This window comes from Rattus norvegicus, chromosome 14, assembly GCF_021556685.1.
Source record: "Rattus norvegicus strain SHRSP/BbbUtx chromosome 14, alternate assembly SHRSP_T2T, whole genome shotgun sequence".
Taxonomy (NCBI): Eukaryota; Metazoa; Chordata; class Mammalia; order Rodentia; family Muridae; genus Rattus; species Rattus norvegicus.
Window position 1 is genome coordinate 95,974,138 of NC_141547.1, and position 20,147 is coordinate 95,994,284.

Consider the following 20,147-nt stretch of genomic DNA (forward strand, 5'->3'; position numbering starts at 1 on the left):
AGGGATTTACTTTTCTATTTTTTTTAATTTATTTTATTTATCTGAGTACACTGTAGCTTGTCTTCAGACACACCAGAAGAGGGCATCAGATCCCATTACAGATGGTTGTGAGCCACCATGTGGTTGCTGGGAATTGAACCCAGGACCTCTGGAAGAGCAGTCGGTGCTCTTAACCGCTGAGCCGTCTCTCCAGCCCCATACACAGAAATTTAAAACAAATCTTGGCACAGCTTGCAAGAAGAAGAAAGGAGGAGGAGGATCATATGTACGTACATACATAATACATACATACATACATACATACATACATACATACATACATACACATTAAAAAGGCAAATCTTGTTTTAGGGTTTCTATTGCTGCAAGGAAACACCATAACCAAAAAGCAAGTTGGGGAAGGATGGGGTTATTTGACTGACACTCCCATGTTATTGTTCTTGTCTAGGGAAGTCAGGACAGGAATTCAAACAGGGCAGGAACCTAGAGGAGGGTGCTGCTTACTAGCTTGCTCATCATGGCTTGCTCAGCCTGCTTTCTTATACAGCCTAGGACACACCAGCCTAGGGGTGGCATCATCCATAATTGGCTGGGCCTTCCCTGTCAATCACTTAACAATATGCCTTACAGGACTGCTTACAACCTAATCTTATGGGGCATTTTCCTAATTGCTGTTCCCTTCTCTCAGGTGACTTGGGTCAAGTTGACATAAAACTATCCAACACAGGAATGGTGGGACAGCCTGAAACCCTAGCACTGGTAATCCTGAGTTCAAGGCCAGCCATATAACATAGTGAGACCCATTCAAAAACGAAAGTAACATAAATCTGGTCTTGTACTTTGCATATATTCACATCCTCATTTAATATTTTTAAACTGTATTTTCATAACTAGCCCCTAACCAAGTATCAGGCACTTCTCCAAGGAGGCCCCTCAAAAGATTCATATGCGGCTCACAGGCCTCTGGGCCCAGCTTCCATCAAAGCAAAGACCAAAACAAAGGTCTAAGATACACTCGGTTTGCAGAAGTCTAATCTAGACAAGATGCCAGGGCCTTCTTCCTCACACTTGCCACCCTGGTGGGAGACCTTAAAGACCTTTGCCTAACCTGCAGGCTCTCCTCTGAGAGGCCCTACCAACAGCTCAATGAGACAGATGCTGATACTTACACCCAACCATTGGACTGAAGTCAGAGACCCCTATGAAGAAATTAAGGGAAGGACTGAAGAAGATGAAGGGGAGGGCAATCCCATAGGAAGACCAGCAGTCTCACTTAACCTGGAACCCAGGGAACTCCCAGAGACTGACCAACCAACCCCCACCCCACGCCCTCGCCTCGACGCATGTACGGCATACATGTAGCAAAGGACTGTCTGGTCTGGCTTTAGTGGGGAAAGATGCGCCTAATCCTCGAGAGACTTGAGGTGAAGGGGAGCACCCTCTCAGATTTAAGGGGGGAGGAGGAATGTTGTGAGGAACTGGGGGTGGGGGAGACTGGAAGAGGGGCGTAATGGCTGAAATGTAAGTAAATAAAATAAACTGATTAAAAATAAATGTATCAGTAAATGAACCAAAAAGAACAGAGAGAGGAGAGGGAGAGATAGAAAACGAAGGGAGGGAAGGAAGGGAGGGAGGGAGAGAGAGGCGGGGGAGAGGGAGAGAGGCGGGAGAGAGGAAGAGAGAAAGAGAAAGAAAAAGAAAGGAAAAAAAAAGAAGACCGTGGCTTTTAGCTCCGGGATGATTGGAGGCGGGGCGAGCCACGGAACGCGATCGCACGAGTACGCACGCGCAAGACCGGGAACGACGCATGCGCGGGAGGAAAAAAACCGTGTCATGGCGTCATCATTGCGCGACCTCTTTTCCGGAGACAGGCGTCCACGGTATTGAGGTATTGTGCTGAACCGAGTTCGGGTGCTTGTCCTGCTCCTGTCACAGTCTCTTTCCCCGCACCCCGGGATCACGTCCATACTGTGGCCGACTGGGAGGAGCCGAGCGGGGCTTCTCGCTGCAAGCGTAGTCACCAGAGCCTGTCAATGGCGGCTCTCGGGCTTTGCCTTTGCCTTTGGTTTCTTAGTCAAAACCGTCTTCCTCATTTTGCTTCGATTGTTGACGTTACCTTTCAAGGGTTGAAAAGCGACAAGTAAAACACCTAACGGCATCATTTTCTAGCCGATTCTAAATCCAAACGGAGACAAAATGGATGGTAGAAAGAGTAACTTTCCGTGCAATTCGTACTGTTCCGCCCAGGGTCGGAATGCTTGCGGTGTCAGTGTTAGACCTTTTGAAATAATGGTTTCCTTAATTTTATTTTTTCTTTTCCGAGACACGGTTTCTCTGTTGTAGCCCTGGCTGACTCGGAACTCGATCTGTAGAATGGTTGGCCTCGAACTTAGAGATCTGCCTCCCTCCATATTCCAAGTGATAGGATTAAAGGCGTGCGACATCATGCCGGGCCAGCAGCTTCATACTGTAGTGGATTATGTTGAGAGTAATTTTTCTTTGTGATCTGGGAAAAAAATTCATCGTAGCTCAAAATTTCTGTTGGGAGATAGTTTTAGTGACTTAAAATTTGTTGACTACAACTTAGTTTTGGCTTGGAAAAGGTGTATTTGCCCTAGTGAGATGTTTGTGGTGTCGTTATTAACTTGTTCGGACTAAGTAGATAGAACTAAGTATCAACATTAGTTTTTACTTATATATAATAGCTAAGCCTTTATTGAACTTTAGAAAACTACTCCTGGTTGGTGGAATTGATAGACTGAATTGTTTTGTTACAAGATAAAATGACAATAGAAATGAAATTCCCAAATCAGATATGCTTTCTAGTACCTATAGGGCTGCAGTTTTCTCTTGTTTTTAACTTTTAAAAATTCTGTGTGTAAGCAGTAGCTATTGTTTCCAAGCATTTAACTCTTTCTGTATGGCTCTAAATATTCTACACTGGACTACCTTTTGATTATTTCCACCTTTATAAGCAATAATATGAGCTAATACCTTGAGCATTCTACTAATGGAGTACAGCTTTAAGAGTTTTATATTTATTTGTCTGCATCACAACCTTATATATTATTATCATTACTTTTTGTAATAAACAAGCCCCACATTTTTGAGAAGATAGTTTTTGCTGTTTCCTGTCTTTCATTTTGAAAACGTGTCGAAGTGAGCGTCAAATAGAAGTTGATTCCAGTGTGGCTCCAGTCTTAATGAGCTCCTTGTAATTTATGTACTTTAAAATATTCCTATTTATTTATGTGTATGTGTTCATGCCTCTTTCTGTGTGCTTGCCACATGTATGTGGGTGCCAACAGAGGCCAGTAAAAGGACTCGGATCCCATGGAGCTGGTTGTGAGCTGCCTAAACTGGCTGCTGGAAACCAAACTTGGGTTCTCTGGATGGTGAACAAGTGCTCTTAAATGCTGAGCCATCTCTCCAACCTTGTAATTTATATAATTTTGTTGCTAGACTTTTGTATATGTATATGTATTTTTTGTATATGTGTGGTGTTTGTGCATGTGTGTAGAGGTTGGAAGATGCTGTTTTTTTTCCATCACTCTCCACTTTGTTTTTTGAGGTAGGGTTTCTCATTGAAACTGGGACTCACTGTCTTCAGCCAGTCCACCTAGGCTGCTAGGAGATTCCATGTTTTGGCACCCTCCACACACAGGAGATCTGGATTCCAGTCTTCAAGCTTTCAAGATTGGTGGTGTGTGCTTGTGCATGTTCATGTTTGTGTGCGTGCGTGTGTGTGTGTGTGTGTGTGTGTGTGTGTACATACACCTTATCCACTTAGCCATTTAACTCCTGTGATGTACTTTTAGAGGCTGGTACACTTAGGAAAGGAAGCTTAATATGTTCTCAGATTTTACTGAAGATTACAAGTAGCATTATCAGAATCATTCTTTGACCAAGACAGTAGTATTTAATGAGAACATATATATACATTTCACCATTGTTTTCAAAGGTAATGCTGTGTAAAACATAATTATAGGAATAGAATTATAGTGCAGAACCTGCAAATTTGTCTCTTGTTCTAAAAATCAATTAAGTATATGTTGGATTTTCTTTCTGTCATTAATAAGGTAACTGTGGAACTCTAATTGCTATAGAGATGAATGCAGCTTCCATCTATATAATTTTAATGCATTTTTTTGTATAAATTTTTCTCTTGGATTCATGTAGTGACTTTGTAACTTATGTAAGTCCAAACTGGAGCATGATGTTAAGATTCTTTGAACTCAAGAGTTGGCTAGTGGGCACAAGGAAGGTTGGATTTGTGGCAGCAGCTTTGAACTAGCTGGAAACACTGGAAGCTCAGTTAGAAGAGGCAATGAGAATGAGGAAGAATATACCTTTATTTTTCGAGAAATCTCAGCTCTAGGGAAAAGAAGACGTTTTGGCTCTTTGACTGCAGTAGAGGTAAAGAATAATAGGTTTGAGTATAGCTGCTAAGAAGTGGGACGTAAGCATTTGTTATCTCCAGTGAAGTTCAAAATGTCAAACAGATGAACTCTTGTTCACAAAGCTAAGTCCTAACCCCATAAATCTCCTTCAGTATGGTACAGATGGCATAATAGGGTGCCCTCTCACTTCCCTGCTCTGCCCTTCCCTGGAAGTAGCTACAGTTTAACAGTTTATTTTGTATGTTTAAAGAAACTCACATGTATGTATAAGCATGTTAGTTTTCTGCCACAGAAAGGTGAGATAAACTGAAAAAGAGGAAAGGCTTATTGGGCTCACATTTTAAAAGTTTCATGCCATGGCTGGTTGTCCTTGTTGCTCTTGTATGTGACAGGGAGAGGCGGGGTGGGGGGCAAGAGAAGGGAAGTGTAGGGAGAGCCACAAAGTGTTCTTGAACTTCCCCACCCCAATATGACCATAAAGCTGCCAGCCCAGTCTTCCCTTTTAAAGCCCTGGTTTCTTAAACATGGTAAAGGTTTTGCTGTCTCCCAAGAGTGTCATGAGCTGAGGACCACAGCATGACATGGGACTTTCCATGAATTGTACCCAAGCTGTACAAGAAGTATATCCCTGACTCAGGCTGTTTTCTTAAATAAAGAGAAGGAAATAGGAGGGTGGGCTGGGTACCAACACAGGCAGTGATGCCCACACATGGCAGTGTCGGAATGAAATCATCGTGGACACTGACGCTTTAGGGAAAGAAGTAAGTGAGATAAACTGTTTGTGCTGCTCGTCACTTCCCCTTCCTGACATCTCAGGGCTCCTTTAAAACCACGCCAGTGCTTTTCTCTGCTATAGAGTGCTCTATTGGATGGCCATATCAATTCATCTAATCCATCTGTGTTAACAGGCGTCCTTGTCTTTGAAAAATACTGTAGTGGATGCCCGTTAACATGTTACATGAAAATTAAGTATATGTTTCTAAGAAGTAAATTCACTGATTTTGAAGTGGAATATCAAATTCAGAAAATGCTTAATTAAATCAAACTGTTAATGGTGAAAAGGGCCTGATGGTGGCCACCTCTGCTTACAGTAGATGCTGTTTGACACATGAAAAATGGGGTCTTGTTCTTGTGGTTTGTTTGGTAGTTGAGTGGTTTTATGTTTATTGTTATTTGGATTCTTTAGTAAGTGTGTGGCTTCTGTTGTTTGGAGAGCTGTATATAAGCCCTGCTTGTTATATTGATGTGCAGAGGCTCTGTTTTCCTTTGTGCTGTAGATAGATTTTATTTGGATTTAGATCTGATCTATGTGTTTTCACATTGATACAGTTTAAAGAATCAGATAAACATGGAGGAGATTATATTTTGAGGCTGGAAGTGTAGCTTCATGAGGCCCTTGGTTCAATTCTCAAGCAGATGCCTGCCTTCCCGCACCCCTCCATGCCTCCCAGTGAATTTAGAATGTTTTAAAGAAGGCCATTTGTAATATCATCAAATGACCTGAACTTTCAGCTTTTGTTGATCAAGTTAGATTTATGAGTTTGTTCAGCAACTGCAGGGTTGGTGAGCACATCATCCCCTTTCCCTCAATAGAGCCGTGAAGTGTTCTAGGTTACACCTTCTCTCTGCCCTGCCGTGACAGGGCAGGGCACTGCAGGGTTGGTGAACACATCATCCCCTTTCCCTCTGTCCCGTGTTCTAGGTTACACCTTCTCTCTGTCCTGCCGTGACAGGGCAGGGCACTGCAGGGCACTGCAGGAACTGAATCTGCTCCAAGACTCGGTGCGTGACTAACTCGCTGTGTGCCTTTGTTATAAGGCTCTGTGTAAGTCTTGTTTTGTTACTTAGGAAGACGACTTTTACAGCAGGTTCATGCTGTTAGATGGTTTCACCACTGTGTGCTTCAGTATATATCCTTAAATAACATTTATATATCTACAATTCAATATATAATGGAATTATCCATAATTTTGATAAGGAATGTTACAGATAATTACACCAACTGGATTATTTTATGAATAAAAAATTTGAAGCCCACGGAGAGATTTGGCGATTTATCCAAGAGTCAGTGTTCAAGCAGCAGTGAAAGCAAGGGCAAGTGTCGCAGCCCCCAGGTCTGCCCCTCGGCTACTACGAAAGCACTAAGGACGATAAGTTCATGCTCGAACTTGAACTTGAAAAGAAATTTTAGTGTAGTTGATAAAGAATCTTTTTTTTTTTTTTTTCCGGAGCTGGGGACCGAACCCAGGGCCTTGCGCTTCCTAGGCAAGCGCTCTACCACTGAGCTAAATCCCCAACCCTAAAGAATCTTTATATCTAGGAATTCTGCTTTTTAAATTTAATACAAGGAATGGTCAGAACAACACCTAAGTTTTAAAAAACTAAAATTTAAATTTAGAGAAACTCACTTTGTTGAGTTCTTCAGTAGACATCACAGGTTATATTTATCACTTTCATTTTTTAAAAATCTTTGCTTTCAATAGAACATTAAAAAATGTACCCCCTGGGCTGGAGAGATGGCTCAGCCGTTAAAGGCTAGGCTCACAACCAAAAAATGTACCCCTCCCCCATTTATTTTTATTTCTGAGATTGTGTATCCTCGAGCAGAGACAGGCCTTGAACTTGCCTATAGCTAAGGGCCCTAGATCTGACCTTCTCGCTCCACTTCCCAAGTGCATGTACCTGTGAGTCCGGTTGAACACAGTTTAGTTTATTGGTATGTGGTGTCGTCATTTATTGTCAGAGCTGGAAAGCTCTCCAGGGCTTGATGTGTGGTCAGTGTGATTCTTCCCCACACTGACCATGCACTTTAGGAAGGGAGGCAGGGAGGTGACTCCTGTAGACGTGCATGCTACATGCTAAGATTCGCTGACAAACCTTACGCAAAAGTACGTGTTCTTTTTATTTTCCTCCTAAAGCTCTGTCTCCAATATGAATTCTGAGTTTTGTTTTGTTTTCCTCAGTTGGTCACAATGGCAGGTGAAGAAATGAATGAAGACTATCCCGTAGAAATTCACGATTCTTTAACAGCTCTGGAGAGCTCCCTGGGGGCGGTGGATGACATGCTGAAGACCATGATGTCTGTTTCTAGAAATGAGTTGTTGCAGAAGGTATTTTAAAATCTACAGCCTACAGATGAGTCTCATAAGACAGAACATTAGGAGAGACGGTCGTTCAGCCCTGGCCATGTCTTCCTGCTGGAGTGTTAGGTGAAGAAGCGTTGGAGCGTCTTTAGCCAGAACTCCCCACAGCGCTTCTGCGTTGGGAACATGACTGGAAAGCAAGGCACACTCCCAACACTCTTCTGTTGTTGTATCTTTGCTGTTTTATGTATTGCAAGATATTATCGGAGGTTCTGGGAACACTGAGCTACTAGAATAGTAATTAAATCATTTCTCTGTTTTTAGAATTGCCTAAGCATTTCGTTGTGCTTCTTACAGATAAGTGAGTCAAATACAATGCTTATGTTGAATAATTACTTTTGATATAAAAGTTCAGATTCTAAATCTGAAATTGATATCACTTAGAAAATTTTCTTGCACTATACAAATTTCTTGTCTTATCAGAAGTGATATCCAGAAGCAAGCATTTTTTTTTCAAAAAAAATAAAGTACTTGTTATATTTGAATGTTTGTATCAATGAAAAAAAGAAGCTATGAATCGGAAGAAGGGTATTTGAGAATGTTTAGGTGGTTTTTAAAATATAGTTTCAGATATAAACAAAAAGAGTAACTGCTCCAGAAAACTTTGTGCACATTATTACTAGATCATTTTATTACTGACTTAAAGGAGGTGAGAAAAACATGCTTGATGACCTTGCAGGTGGAAACAGTTGAAAGTGTCATCTGTTGGTTACAGAGTTTGTGTGTATCTTTCACCTTTTGTCTCTTTTTTCTGTTTTACTAGTTGGACCCACTGGAACAAGCAAAGGTGGATTTAGTTTCTGCATATACATTAAATTCAATGTTTTGGGGTATGTATGTTACTTTGTAATTCATTAGAAAGTGTATTAGTATTTATTTTTGAGACCTAGCAGTTGACATAGAATTGTCTTTCATAGTAATCTTACTGGTCCTATGTTTTTTTTCTTCATTTATGTCAGAATACAGGATGCCTGGGAGTACACATAGTTTAATATTTCATAGAGGGTAGATAATTGGAAGTTGAATTAACTATGCAACGTTCCTGTCTTGAATACTAGGATTTCTTTATTACAACACTCTTACTATCATTACACACACCACTTTATCATGTGGTCTTTCTCTTACAGTTTACTTGGCAACTCAAGGAGTTAATCCCAAGGAGCATCCAGTGAAGCAGGAGTTGGTAAGAGGCCTGTGACTCATCCTGATTTATCTGTCTGCCATGTACCCCTCGAGCTTCAGTCATTCGGCCATTATCATGTGATCGTTAGGGAGATCAGAAGTAGAACAGAGTGGCATCATTCTAGTAATTAGTTATAACTTTCATAGTATTTTTCCTATAAATTCTTTAAATTCTATTCATCTCTAGGGCTACTTAAGAAAAAAGAAAAAAACTCTCACACAATTCTTAAAAGTGTATTCCAGTTGATTTACTAGCAGAGATGGGGAAATTTCTCTCCTACCTTTTCAATTTCTCCATTAACTCATTTTCTCAGCAGTAAAGAATTCAGTTCAGCAACAAAGCTAAAAGCTTTTTTGGCACCAGCTATGTGTATACTGTCCAGTAACTCTGCATCAGTGACATATTTACAACCTGTAATAAATCTTCTCGGTTTGTCTCTGGGTTCCATTTAGATGTGTAAGTACACTAAATAAGAGCTAATATCTTGGAGTTTTTGCTGACTTCAAATATTAAATCAAATCATCCAATTGGAAGGAGAAAAATAGAAATGAAACTTACGGTTACCTTATTGACTTAGCTTTATGAATAAGAGTTTTAATAAATTTATTCTTTGTGCACATAAAATATAATATACATTACATGAGAAATACATGAAATTATATCTTTGTTTTCAAGTCATATAGTAACCAGCAATGTGTGTTACATCTTAGTAAAGCATTTATTTATTTATTTAAATTTGTTTAAAAATAAAATGAGTAATCCAGGTATCTTCATTTCAAATGTAAAATATTAAAAAAATAGACTAGGATATTTTCTTCTTTTAAATTTTTTGAGGGAAAAATAAATTTATGCTTAAATATAATAGTTATGAAAAAATTTTAAGAAAGGTTACCTATGCTATTGGCTTGAAGAAGTACAGGTTATGTGTCTAGTTTTCTAAGTGTCCTTTTATGAAATTATTTTCAACAGAGTTAGAGTACTCAGTGTTGTGTTTATAAAAGGGTAAGGTCATTAATCCTCATCCTTCAGAGTCTACTTTATGGAGAGCACATTAATTTTCTGGATAAGGATTGGCAAATAAAAAGCATTCTTAAGTGTATTCCCTTTTTTGACCTTGCGGATGGACGTTACTAATTGATTACAGAATTAGAGGAAATCGATTTGTTATTTGTCATGGATCACAAACGGGAAAACAGTCACCTTATTCCTTCAGTGGTATTTGAATGCCTGCTAAGGACCAGGCATTATTTTCAAGTGAAGATGCCTCGGAGAAAAAGCTGAGGCATGGCAGATGCCACTCTTCGAGAAGGGAAGCACAGTAAACCATAGTAAGAGAAATACTGAGCACTCTGACTACCCAGTGTGCTAAAAAAGCATTATGGGGGAAAAAAGAGAAAAACAGAGCAGATAGAGTGAGTTGGAGTCTGGGGAAAGTGTCGGGTTTCAATGGTGCAGGGAGGAAAGACTGGCAGACTAGAAGAGAGGGAGGAGCTGTGTGGATGCTCCTGGGCAGAGCTGTAGCAGAGCTGTGGCAGGCCGGGCTCCCAAAGTGGAGCTGGGGTGCAAGTGCTGCCCTTGGTGTTCACTTTGACAGGGGAGGTTTTACAGGAGTGGTCAGTTTTGGTAAGGAAGCAATTGGAAGGCTCTGTGTTTTGCTGTTTATTCACTGCCTATTTTACTTCGATGAAACTCAGTTTGCTCCTAAGCAGTCAGTCACTTACTGATTGTGGTTTTCATTACCTTGATTTCACCATTTGAAGTTTAAGATTTATTTATTCTGAATAATATCTCAGGAGATTAAAGTGCTCCAGAGGCCTACTACATTTCTTATCTTTAAAGTCTGAATATTTTATTAGAAAATTTTATGTACTTATTAATTAAAATTACGAATTGAATAAAAGAGCTCATTTTCATTTTGCCTATTTTAATATGACACTCAACAGCAACATAAAATAGATACAAATACTGCCCCACCCATTTTCTGTTAAAAAAATGATGGGAAATGTTAATTTGTTGGCACAAATGTAGGAGAACTCAGATTTAGAATTTACTGTTCAGATACAAAATAGTTAAAACGAGAATGTTAGTTAATGTTGATTAAGACAGTAGAGCCATATAACCAGTTACTGTTTTTGCTATAGTGATATTCTAGTGTGAATCTTCCTCTGGAAGAGTTCAGAACACTTCTCAAATGTTTGGTTGGTTACTGTTGGCGACAGTGTCATGTGCAGCTCAACCTGGCTTCAGACGGACTGACCTTGAAGTCTTGCCTCTGCTTTCCAGGAGCTCGTGTTTTGGGGCTCACCCTTATGACCACTGAAAGGTCTTTCTCCTGGACGCTCAGCTCCAGGGAAGCACCGGGCACGTTTACCCTGTGCGTTTGCACTCATTAGGACCACGGGCTTAACACACAATCAGATCTCACTGTTGGTTGCCACTGAGAAAGCCAGCCCCTGCTAAACCTGGCGATGCTCAACAGCTCTGGAAATGACCGCCTTTTATGTTTCTCTCTAAGGAAAGAATCCGAGTCTACATGAACAGAGTTAAAGAAATAACAGACAAGAAGAAGGCTGCCAAGCTGGACAGAGGGGCCGCGTCGAGATTTGTCAAAAATGCACTCTGGGAACCCAAACCAAAAAACACACCAAAAGTGGCTAATAAAGGGAAAAGTAAACACTAATAATCTTTTGGTTTTGATGTACGTGTTTTCAAAAAGTACATCATTTTTATCAGTTTACAGTGTACTTATGTGACCATGTGGTGTTTAAATGGATTCCTTTTTGAATTCATGTATAAATTTACACATTAAATTTTGTGATACTGAATCTTTTTTTTTGCTGAGAAAGATTAAGTTGTCGTTATTGATTTTCCTATAAAGCATCATGATGTTTTAATATTGAAAGATATTCTATAAGCAATTGTGAAATCCAAATGTTCTTTGTAAACGTTTGTAGTGTTTTAAATGTAGTGTTATGATGAAGTGTGCTGTCTGTAGACTGGAGTTGTTAGAGGACATCTGTTTTCACAATGATGAGAAATGTAATGACTTAAATACCCACTCTGGTTTCTGTTCAGTTAGTTCAACATGTTTCTGTGAATTTTTTTTTAGGAGTAATTGCTGTCTTGATGTTCACAGTACAAAATTGAAACCTTCAGGCTGTATTTTAATTCTTCATGTTCCATTTAAAATAAAATATTCTCATTCATTAATGCTGATGGAAAATAGGATGTATGTCCTGGTTGGAGTTGGCTTGATTCCCTTTTAATAAATACTGTAGCTGTGTAGCTCACTTGTCTCTTGCTGTCCATTGCATGAGTGAACATGACCTCCAGATGAGGCTGTAAGCAGCCCCACCCACTCGCTGCACAACATTTATGAGTCACGGTCCTCTGTTCTTCTCTTGGTCTCACTCTTGTAGAAGCTTTCTGACTAAATATTTCCTGAGCCACATGGCTGTTTTGAACCATCTTCTTTATTAAATACTGCCCCTTAGGCACAGGAGGAATCAAATTATATTTGCATTCTGAGTTATTTTTCCAGAGTGTCTGTTATGATGAATTCCACTTATTAAACCTTTTAAGTGTCTGAGCTCATATGATCTTGCTTCTCTAGGCCCACACTGTCGTGTGTAGGAATGCCAAGGGTAGCCAGGTTTTATCGTTTTTGAGAATTAGAGTTGTTGAAATTGTCCATGATTAATTTTTCACAACTGACTTTGAATATATGAATTTCTTGATTAGGTAGCAGATACTGGAAATGGTCTGAAGTTATAATGGACTTTGTAAAGCATGCTAAATTCATAAAGAGTAAGTCACTAGTAGACGCAGAAAGCCTCAGCTCTGTCGTCAGACACTGCGAGGTGGAAGGATACTTGCGAGCATTTGTAGTCATTGCATTCTGGGCCGTTTTAATTCTCTGATAATAGCAAAAGTAACTTCAGTAGAGAAGTAAGTGCTTCACGAAGATAACCGTAGAGTGCATTCTTAATGTTAGTCATTGCAAGGAAACTTGTATCTCGTATTTCTCTTTTTAAATTTCATAAAGAAAAGAATTTGTAATGAAAATTTTCACAGTTGCAGAAAATCATTAACCAAGGCACTTGTTTGTGAAAGTCCAGCTCTGTATCCCACTAAATTGGATACCCTCAACTATTTCTTTCAGCATGTATTTGTAGAAATACAATATTTTGAGTCTATTCCATTTTATTACCTAGAATTTGAAGTAATTACTTGAACATACCAAGCAGCTGAACGGTGGTAGTTTATTAGGTTGTCTGTCACAGGTGCGCTCACTGACGTCCACGTTGCCAAGCACTGTGCTCCATTCTGGGTTTCAGAGATGGTGTGTGTAGCCCTTGTGCTGTTTTCCTGAAGTGTTACTAGTTTAGGTAGTATTTCAGAGTGCCCAGAAGTTATAGGAATTATCCTCGCTGGCCTCAGCCAGAACGATACAAGGTGGTGAGCTGAGTATTAAGTGTGGAGTGGTTATTGGGAACACTATTCCAGGTGATGCTGTTCTGTAAGGGGAGGTGTTAGCTGTATGTTTTATTAATCTTCTTGGGAATCAACACTTTGGAGGAATTGCAGATGTGTAGTCATTGATCTAAATGAAGTCTTTTAATATTTTAAATAAAAATTTCTTGTTCACAGATACAAAGTGGGAGGTAGACTATGTTATATGAAAATTTTTAAGATTAAATCACGGTTTATATTTCTGGGATTAGGCCGTATCAAGTAAATGGGTTTTTAAGAAACTGAAGTATAAAATCTACTTACGTTACTAAAGTGGCCTACTCCAGCTTTTAAAATTGTTTAGAGGCATGAATACTTCAAAAAAAAAAAAAAAGGACACTACTGAACGTAGACCCTTTTTTCTTAAGTGGTTATTGAAAAAAATACTTTGGAACTGATCACTTGCAATTCTATTACATTAAAGTTTAATACAACAAATTCCTAGAGCTTGTGATTTTTTCAAAGTATTACTAATTGAGAAAGATTTGGGTGTGATTCCTAACATTTGTTAAAGAACAGGAAGCAAAAGAAGCCCTGGCCCTCACAGCAGAGTGACTGAGCTTGTCCAGATGCTTCAGTGGTTCTCCTAATGGTCTTGACAGAGTCCAGATGCTTCAGTGGCTCTTCCTCGTGATCTCAGTGGCTTCCCGGCTTGTGTGGATACGCAGTGGATATACTTTACTGCTGTGAACATGCATGCCTCTTTCCTCCCATTCTAATTTAAGACTTGAGTGTTGGAATTACAAACCATAAGTCGTTTAGTTAGACTCTTACAGTCGTCACTGACAGTTGTGTCTTTACACAGAGTTAAAGTAGACATATTTCTTGTTTCCTTTCTCTCCCTCTCCCCTCCTAGCTCTCCTTCCCTCCCCACCTCTCTCTGGTGTTGGATATTGAGCCAGACCTTCAGGCACACTAGCAAACACTCCATCCTCAGTTATAGCACAGCTTAAAATATATCCCAAAGTAGTGAAGCTATCAATGGAAGGGGCAGAGACATAAAACTATAGACTTGTAACCCCATCTAACTCCCTGCCAAGACCCAGCCAGGTGGTTGTTCATTCCTCTCCTCTCCTCTCCTCTCCTCTCCTCTCCTCTCCTCTCCTCTCCTCTCCTCTCCTCTCCTCCCCTCCCCTCCCCTGTCCTCCCCTGTCCTGTCCTCTCCTGTCCTGTCCTCCCCTCTCCTCCACCCTCCCCTCCCCTCTTCCCTCCCCTCCCCCCTCCCCTGTTTCTCTTTCATTTTCTTTCTTGACAAGTTTTCACCATGTAGCCCTGGCTGTTCTAGAACTTGCTGTGACAATCAGGTTGGCTTCAAACTCAGAAAAATCTTTCTGCCGCTGCCTCCCAAATGCTGAGGACAAGTGGATGCCACCTCATCCAATTCTGTTTCTGGTTCCTCACAATTTATTTTGATTTGTGTGTTTTGCCTCCAAGCATATATGGGTATCACATGTGCAGTGCCTGAGTCAGCCAGAAGAGGATGTCGGATCCCCTGGAACTGGAGACCGTAAGTAGTGAGCACTCGGCCATGTGTTGCTGGGAACTGAACTTGTACGGCCGTGAGGCTGTGATCTTAGGCACTGAGCCATCTCTCCAGAGCCTGGTTCTTAAAAGGTGGGAAGACGGTGCTGGGTTCTCCTCCCTCCTCCCGGTAAGCCTTGAAGTTTATGTATCAGCAGTGCCATCGCCTGCAAAATGTCAGTTTCACAAAGTGATATATATTTCAGATGGTGTACAAGATGTGATGGTGGAGAAATAAGCTTTTATAAATGAAACATTGAAGAGACTTTATTATTCGCTCTTCAGTTCAGCGCTGCCTTTAAGGGGCACCATTTCATTTTGGCAGCTACAATAAATGACTGAAGGAAATTGAAGATAATAATTCAACATTTCAAGATGCCGCTGTCATAATGAATGTAGACCTACCCAGGGCTTGGATTTAAAGTTTATAGTCATACGCTACTTTAAAGCCACATATCCGGGAAGTCCACAGGGAGAGGATTTGAATGAGGTGATTAGGAGAAATGGAACAGAACACTTTCATGGGTGTTATCTGCTGAGGAATGTGTGTGCTCCTGCGAAAGGAGGCCTGCTAGTCTCATGTTGCTATGAAGTCAAGTTCATCTCGGGGTTTATCAAAAAAGGGTTGGTTATTAAGAAAAGATACCAAGGAACGTGGCCCAGGGTAGACCTGAAGCACAGGTTTGCTGAGAGGCGAAAGGCAGGAACCAGTGCTCCTTCACACCGATCTTGGACTTCCGTCTCCAGAGCCATAAGACAGTTCATTTTCTATTGTGTGAGCTGCCCAATGTGCCGTGTCCTTAGCACTGTCCTGGAAACAAATTCAGAGGCCATCGGATGAAGGGAAGTGGATAAAAACAGTCCATATGTAGGAAAGTATGCACTCGGAGCCTTGACATGAGGTGCAGGTGTAATTCTGAAAAAGCCCCCGCACCTTAGGGACCAGGTGTAAGTTTACACTTACATCCTAAGTGTAAACCTAGGGACATTTTTTAACTCGGGCAGAGATGTCAGGACTTCTATCTTGAAATGTCAAGAGCATGCTTTATTCTTTCTGAACCTAAAACATCCAAACCTTTCTAACATATTGTCAGTTATGGTTGGATTTCCATTTTTTTTCTTAAGATTATATGAGTACACTGTAGCTATCTTCAGACACACCAAAAGAGGGCATTAGGTCCCATTACAAAATTACAGGTGGTTGTGAGCCACCATGTGGTGGCCGGGAATTGAACTCAGGACCTCTGGAAGAACAGTCAGTACTCTTAACCACTGAGCCATCTCTCCAACCCATGTTCCAACTTTTAAACGTTGTCATTTTGGTTTGAGAAAAGTCATTTCTCTGAAGGTAGTGGAACCCTATCAGGCTTCATTGGAGAGGAGTCTTCATATTTTCACGCAAATGTTACCATGTTATATGACATTTTCCTAAAACAATGGCACAGTTAGCTTGAAATAATGAAAATAAATTCATGAAGCATTGTACGAAGGTGTGTGTGTGTGTGTGTGTGTGTGTGTGTGTGTGTGTGTGTGTGTGTATGTGTGATTTGTAGAGTTAGGTGAAAGCATGCCACTGTGAAGATCCCACACGGAATTCATCTGGCTACATCTTTTTAAAAAGGGCTTCTTCCCAACTTTTAAGTGTGCTGTTCAGTTGTGGCGTGGTATGGTGTGTCACCAGTGTGTGTGTGTGTGTGTGTGTGTGTGTGTGTGTGTGTGTGTGTGTACCCACTTATGCCTTGCCCTTGGAGTTAGCAACTAAAGAATTTAGAAGTTGGCCTTTATGCCTAATAATTTGGGTCCGGTTATTTGCTTTTTAGAACTCTAAATGCCTTTACCAATGTTAGTGTTTACAATGAGCCAGTAGATAAAACACAAATGATACTGTAAATAGACCTCGTGAACGTGAAAGTCAACGTTTAAAAGAGTCCACCATGGGACGGCGTTGTCACAACAATACAATACATTCAGATGCTGATCACAACGGTTAGACTTGGAAGTTTGATTTCAGTCGCAAAGGCGATCACCCTGTTACTCTTTTTACTTTTTCTGTTGAAGACTGGAAGGAGTTGATGGAGACCAGCGTACTTGTGTCTTCTATTTGCAAGCCAGGGATCATGCACATTAGGACCGGTGGTGTCAGTCCGGGGAGGTGAAGTGTGAACATTGAAAAGTTGTATTCGTGTCACGGACCGAGGTGAAGGAGCACGGGGTTTTGGCTTGGTTTATGCTTTGTTCCATTTCTTTTGTAAAAAGAAACAAGAAGAGGAGTTGTGCTGGCCACCACCAACTTCTGTCCAAAGCTGCGTTAAGACTGAGTTAGATACAAACTGGTTTTTGAAATTGTAGGTAAGAAGACTGGTCAGTGATTGGGAAGTCATGGAATGCTGACCTGAGGTGGTAGATATTGCACTGATTTACGTGTGTGCACACGCATGTGAGTGGTGTATGTGTACGTGAGGTATAGCTTGTAAACATTTAATAACATTCCTAAGTTTATCAGCAAGTAAACATGAGATCTTTCAGTGTTTTAATGCTAAATTGAAAGAGGGATTTTACTGAACTCAAGTTTCCTACGAAGAACTGGTTCATAGACAGTGTGGAACAATTTGCTGTCTCATTGAGGCCCAGTGGGGTCGTACAAGTCACGTGTGTAATGTGTGGTATCACTTGGCATCAAATCTTGCATGTCAGAGATGACGTGAAATAAAAAAAATCTTAAAAAACTATACCATCAACAACCAACATACTTATAATTTTAAAAATCAGAACTGTGGGATATTTTAAATTGCTTACCTTTTAAAATTCATTGAAAGCACTAATAAAGACTAACAACCACGTCTTCTTAATTATTGATATTACTTAAAACTTTATTTTGGCACAAGTTGCTATTTGGAGTTTTCCAGCTACATAATGTTGCTAAAATTATTTATAACTAAATTTCAGTATTCAACTAGAGATTGGAATAATTTTACTTAACTTTTGGAAGTAGTGTTTATGATTGTTTAGCTCTTTCACAGGAGGCTATGTACAGCGTACTTCTGCTCTCCTGAAGCTATAACACACTGTGGTTACTTTTGATAAACTGCCTTGAATCTGTAGGAAACATCGAGAAGAGTCATTTGTGCTGATTAGTTTCTGTCAAGTTGACACAAACCAGAGTCACTTGTGAAGAAGGAGCCTCAGTTGAAGAATTGTGTCCATCAGATTTGTCTGTAAGGACATTTTCTTGATTAGTGATGCAATTGAGAGGGGCCAGCCCATCTGTGGGTGGTACCTTCCCTGGCCCAGCCCACTGTGGGTGGTACCTCCCCTGGCCCAGCCCACTGTGGGTGGTGCTGCAACACAAGCTAGGCAAGCCAGTTTGGGAAGCAAGCCCTCAGTGCCAAGTGTTTCCTCATGCTCTCTGCTTCAGTTTGCACCTCCAGGTTTCTGCTCCAGTCCCGGCCATGGCTTCTCTCTCTCATTCAGTCCATAAGATGAAACAAATCCTTTCTCCACCAAGTTGCTTTTGGTTAGTGTTTTATCAAAGCAGCAGAAAGAGAAGTAGAATATCACTTTATGCTATTCTTGTGTGAAGTGTTTCTGTTGCACATACTTCCTTTCCTCCGTTTTTACGTTTAGTATGTGTACACGTGCATGCGTTTAGAGTGTGTATGTGTGTATGTGCATGTGTGTGTGTGTATGCGTACATGCACGGTCCATGTTTTGAGTGAGTCACCAAGTGGATGCTGGGAATTGAATCCTGGTCCTCTGGAAGAACGGCAAGTGCTCGCCAGTCCTGCAATGCGATTGATTTACTTTTAAGGCATTAAAAAAAAACATTTTGCATACAGTAAGGGTTCAAAGGACAACAAACAAAGACTACTGCCAAAGTTCCAAGTTAACTAATATAATTAGTTAGCTTTAAAATGAGGTGTAGAAACCTTAAACTCCTTAATGATAAAACTGAATGGAGTTGGTCTGTGTACTAAGATGTTGGAACCCGATACAGTTTAACTCAGGACTAGACATGTAGCACAATGCTGGGATGTTTGCAGGTTAAGACACTTACCCCCGAGCCTGATGACCTGAGTTCCACCCCTGTGATTGGAAAATCGGAGGACGATTCCTGCAGGCTGTCCTCTGCCTCCCTGCAAGTGAACGAATATATATATTCCTTGTCAGATGCTGTGGGTTTATTCCTAACAATTGTTTGAGCATTCTTGATCTTTATTATGAGAAAACGAATAAAAATAAATGTTATCTCAGGCATCCAGGTGTCATTGGTACAGGTGAGATCCAGGCCCAGTGCTTTTCTCGTACCGATATCTGTAATTAGGGTATAGGTTATTAAGTTTAAGAAATGTTTACAATGGACTAAGGGCACATTCCAGCTCTCGTCTGCTCTGGATGGGACTTGTTCTGTCTGTGTTCACTGGAGTCTGTGTGTTGCACTCAGATCGGCTACTTTCATTTACCAATGAGCACTCATGCGTCATCCATGGGTCCTCACAGCTCGACACTGTTGCCAGTGCTTTTCTCTGGACCAGATGTTTCCTATTGCAAAGAATGGGAACAGCCCATACAAACAGCAAGGCGGTAGGAATTGTATTTAAAGGGGCAGTGTAGGAGACTCTACAAGACAGCAGCAGATGGCTTGAGCCAGGGTGCCTAAGAGCACTGCTTGTTGTTTGGCCTTCTTCTTCTGGGGTCCAGGAGGAGCTGGTAGCTAAGGGGCAGAGTGTGGATGTTTCTCCCGATTGATTGACAGGCTCGGTTATGTAGGTTTTCTTCATGGCATGATGCATCTACTTTTACTCATATGCACAAATATCATACGTACACATCCTAGGGTTTTACTGCCCTGAACAGACACCATGACCAAGGTAACTCTTATGAGGACAATGTTTCATTGGGGGTGGCTTACAGGGTCAGAGGTTCAGTCCATTATCATCAAGGCGGGAGCATGGCAGCATCCAGGAAGGCATGGTGTGGGAGGAACTGAGAGTTCTACATCTTCACCTGAAGGCTGCTAGTGGAAGACTCACTTCCAGGCAGCTAGGACTAGGGTATTAAAGCCCACACCTGCAGTGACATACCTACTCCAAGAAGGCCACGCCCACTCCAACAGGGCCACGCCTTCTAATAGTGCCCCTCCCCTGGGTGGAGCGTATATAAAATCATCACAATAGGCATAATGTGATAAGTAGGGAGCTCATTAAAAGTTCACTTAGAGAGCACAGTTTGCCATGCTGTGCACACACCCAAATCCAGTCCAGGCTCGATTGACTCCTTGTCTGTAGTTACTGGATATGTTCCAGGGCATGTTCTAAATTCTAAATACGATGGTTACTAGGGTGTTGCAATGGAGAAGTGGCTTTTTGTGGCATTTGGAAAAGGGTTGTA

At 40.9% G+C, this 20,147-nt stretch overlaps 1 protein-coding gene and 1 long non-coding RNA gene across 6 annotated transcripts; one reads left to right on the forward strand and one right to left on the reverse strand.

Moving 5' to 3' along the window:
• The first annotated feature begins 1,791 nt into the window (after positions 1-1,791).
• Positions 1,792-14,001, forward strand: C1d (C1D nuclear receptor corepressor). Of its 5 annotated transcripts, none has more exons than XM_087582667.1 (6): positions 1,829-5,161; positions 6,103-6,225; positions 7,364-7,510; positions 8,307-8,373; positions 8,671-8,726; positions 11,242-12,011. In XM_087582667.1, the coding sequence occupies exons 3-6, from the start codon at positions 7,373-7,375 to the stop codon at positions 11,404-11,406; spliced, it is 426 nt and encodes a 141-aa protein (XP_087438793.1). In that variant the 5' UTR covers positions 1,829-5,161; positions 6,103-6,225; positions 7,364-7,372; the 3' UTR covers positions 11,407-12,011.
• Positions 14,002-17,599: 3,598 nt separating this feature from the next.
• Positions 17,600-19,847, reverse strand: LOC148001460 (uncharacterized). Its single transcript, XR_015637156.1, has 3 exons — positions 19,669-19,847; positions 18,814-18,892; positions 17,600-18,540 (listed from the first exon to the last, which is right to left on the reverse strand). It is a non-coding gene; the product is annotated as an uncharacterized LOC148001460 (long non-coding RNA).
• Positions 19,848-20,147: the final 300 nt, after the last annotated feature.

Bases quoted from the DNA above. Each gene is read 5' to 3' on its own strand.
- C1d (XM_087582667.1), top strand. From the start codon at position 7,373: ATGGCAGGTGAAGAAATGAATGAAGACTATCCCGTAGAAATTCACGAT. The intron at 8,374-8,670 runs GTATGTATGTTA...TTTCTCTTACAG, and splicing joins ATTAAATTCAATGTTTTGGG to TTTACTTGGCAACTCAAGGA. The intron at 8,727-11,241 runs GTAAGAGGCCTG...TTTCTCTCTAAG, and splicing joins ATCCAGTGAAGCAGGAGTTG to GAAAGAATCCGAGTCTACAT.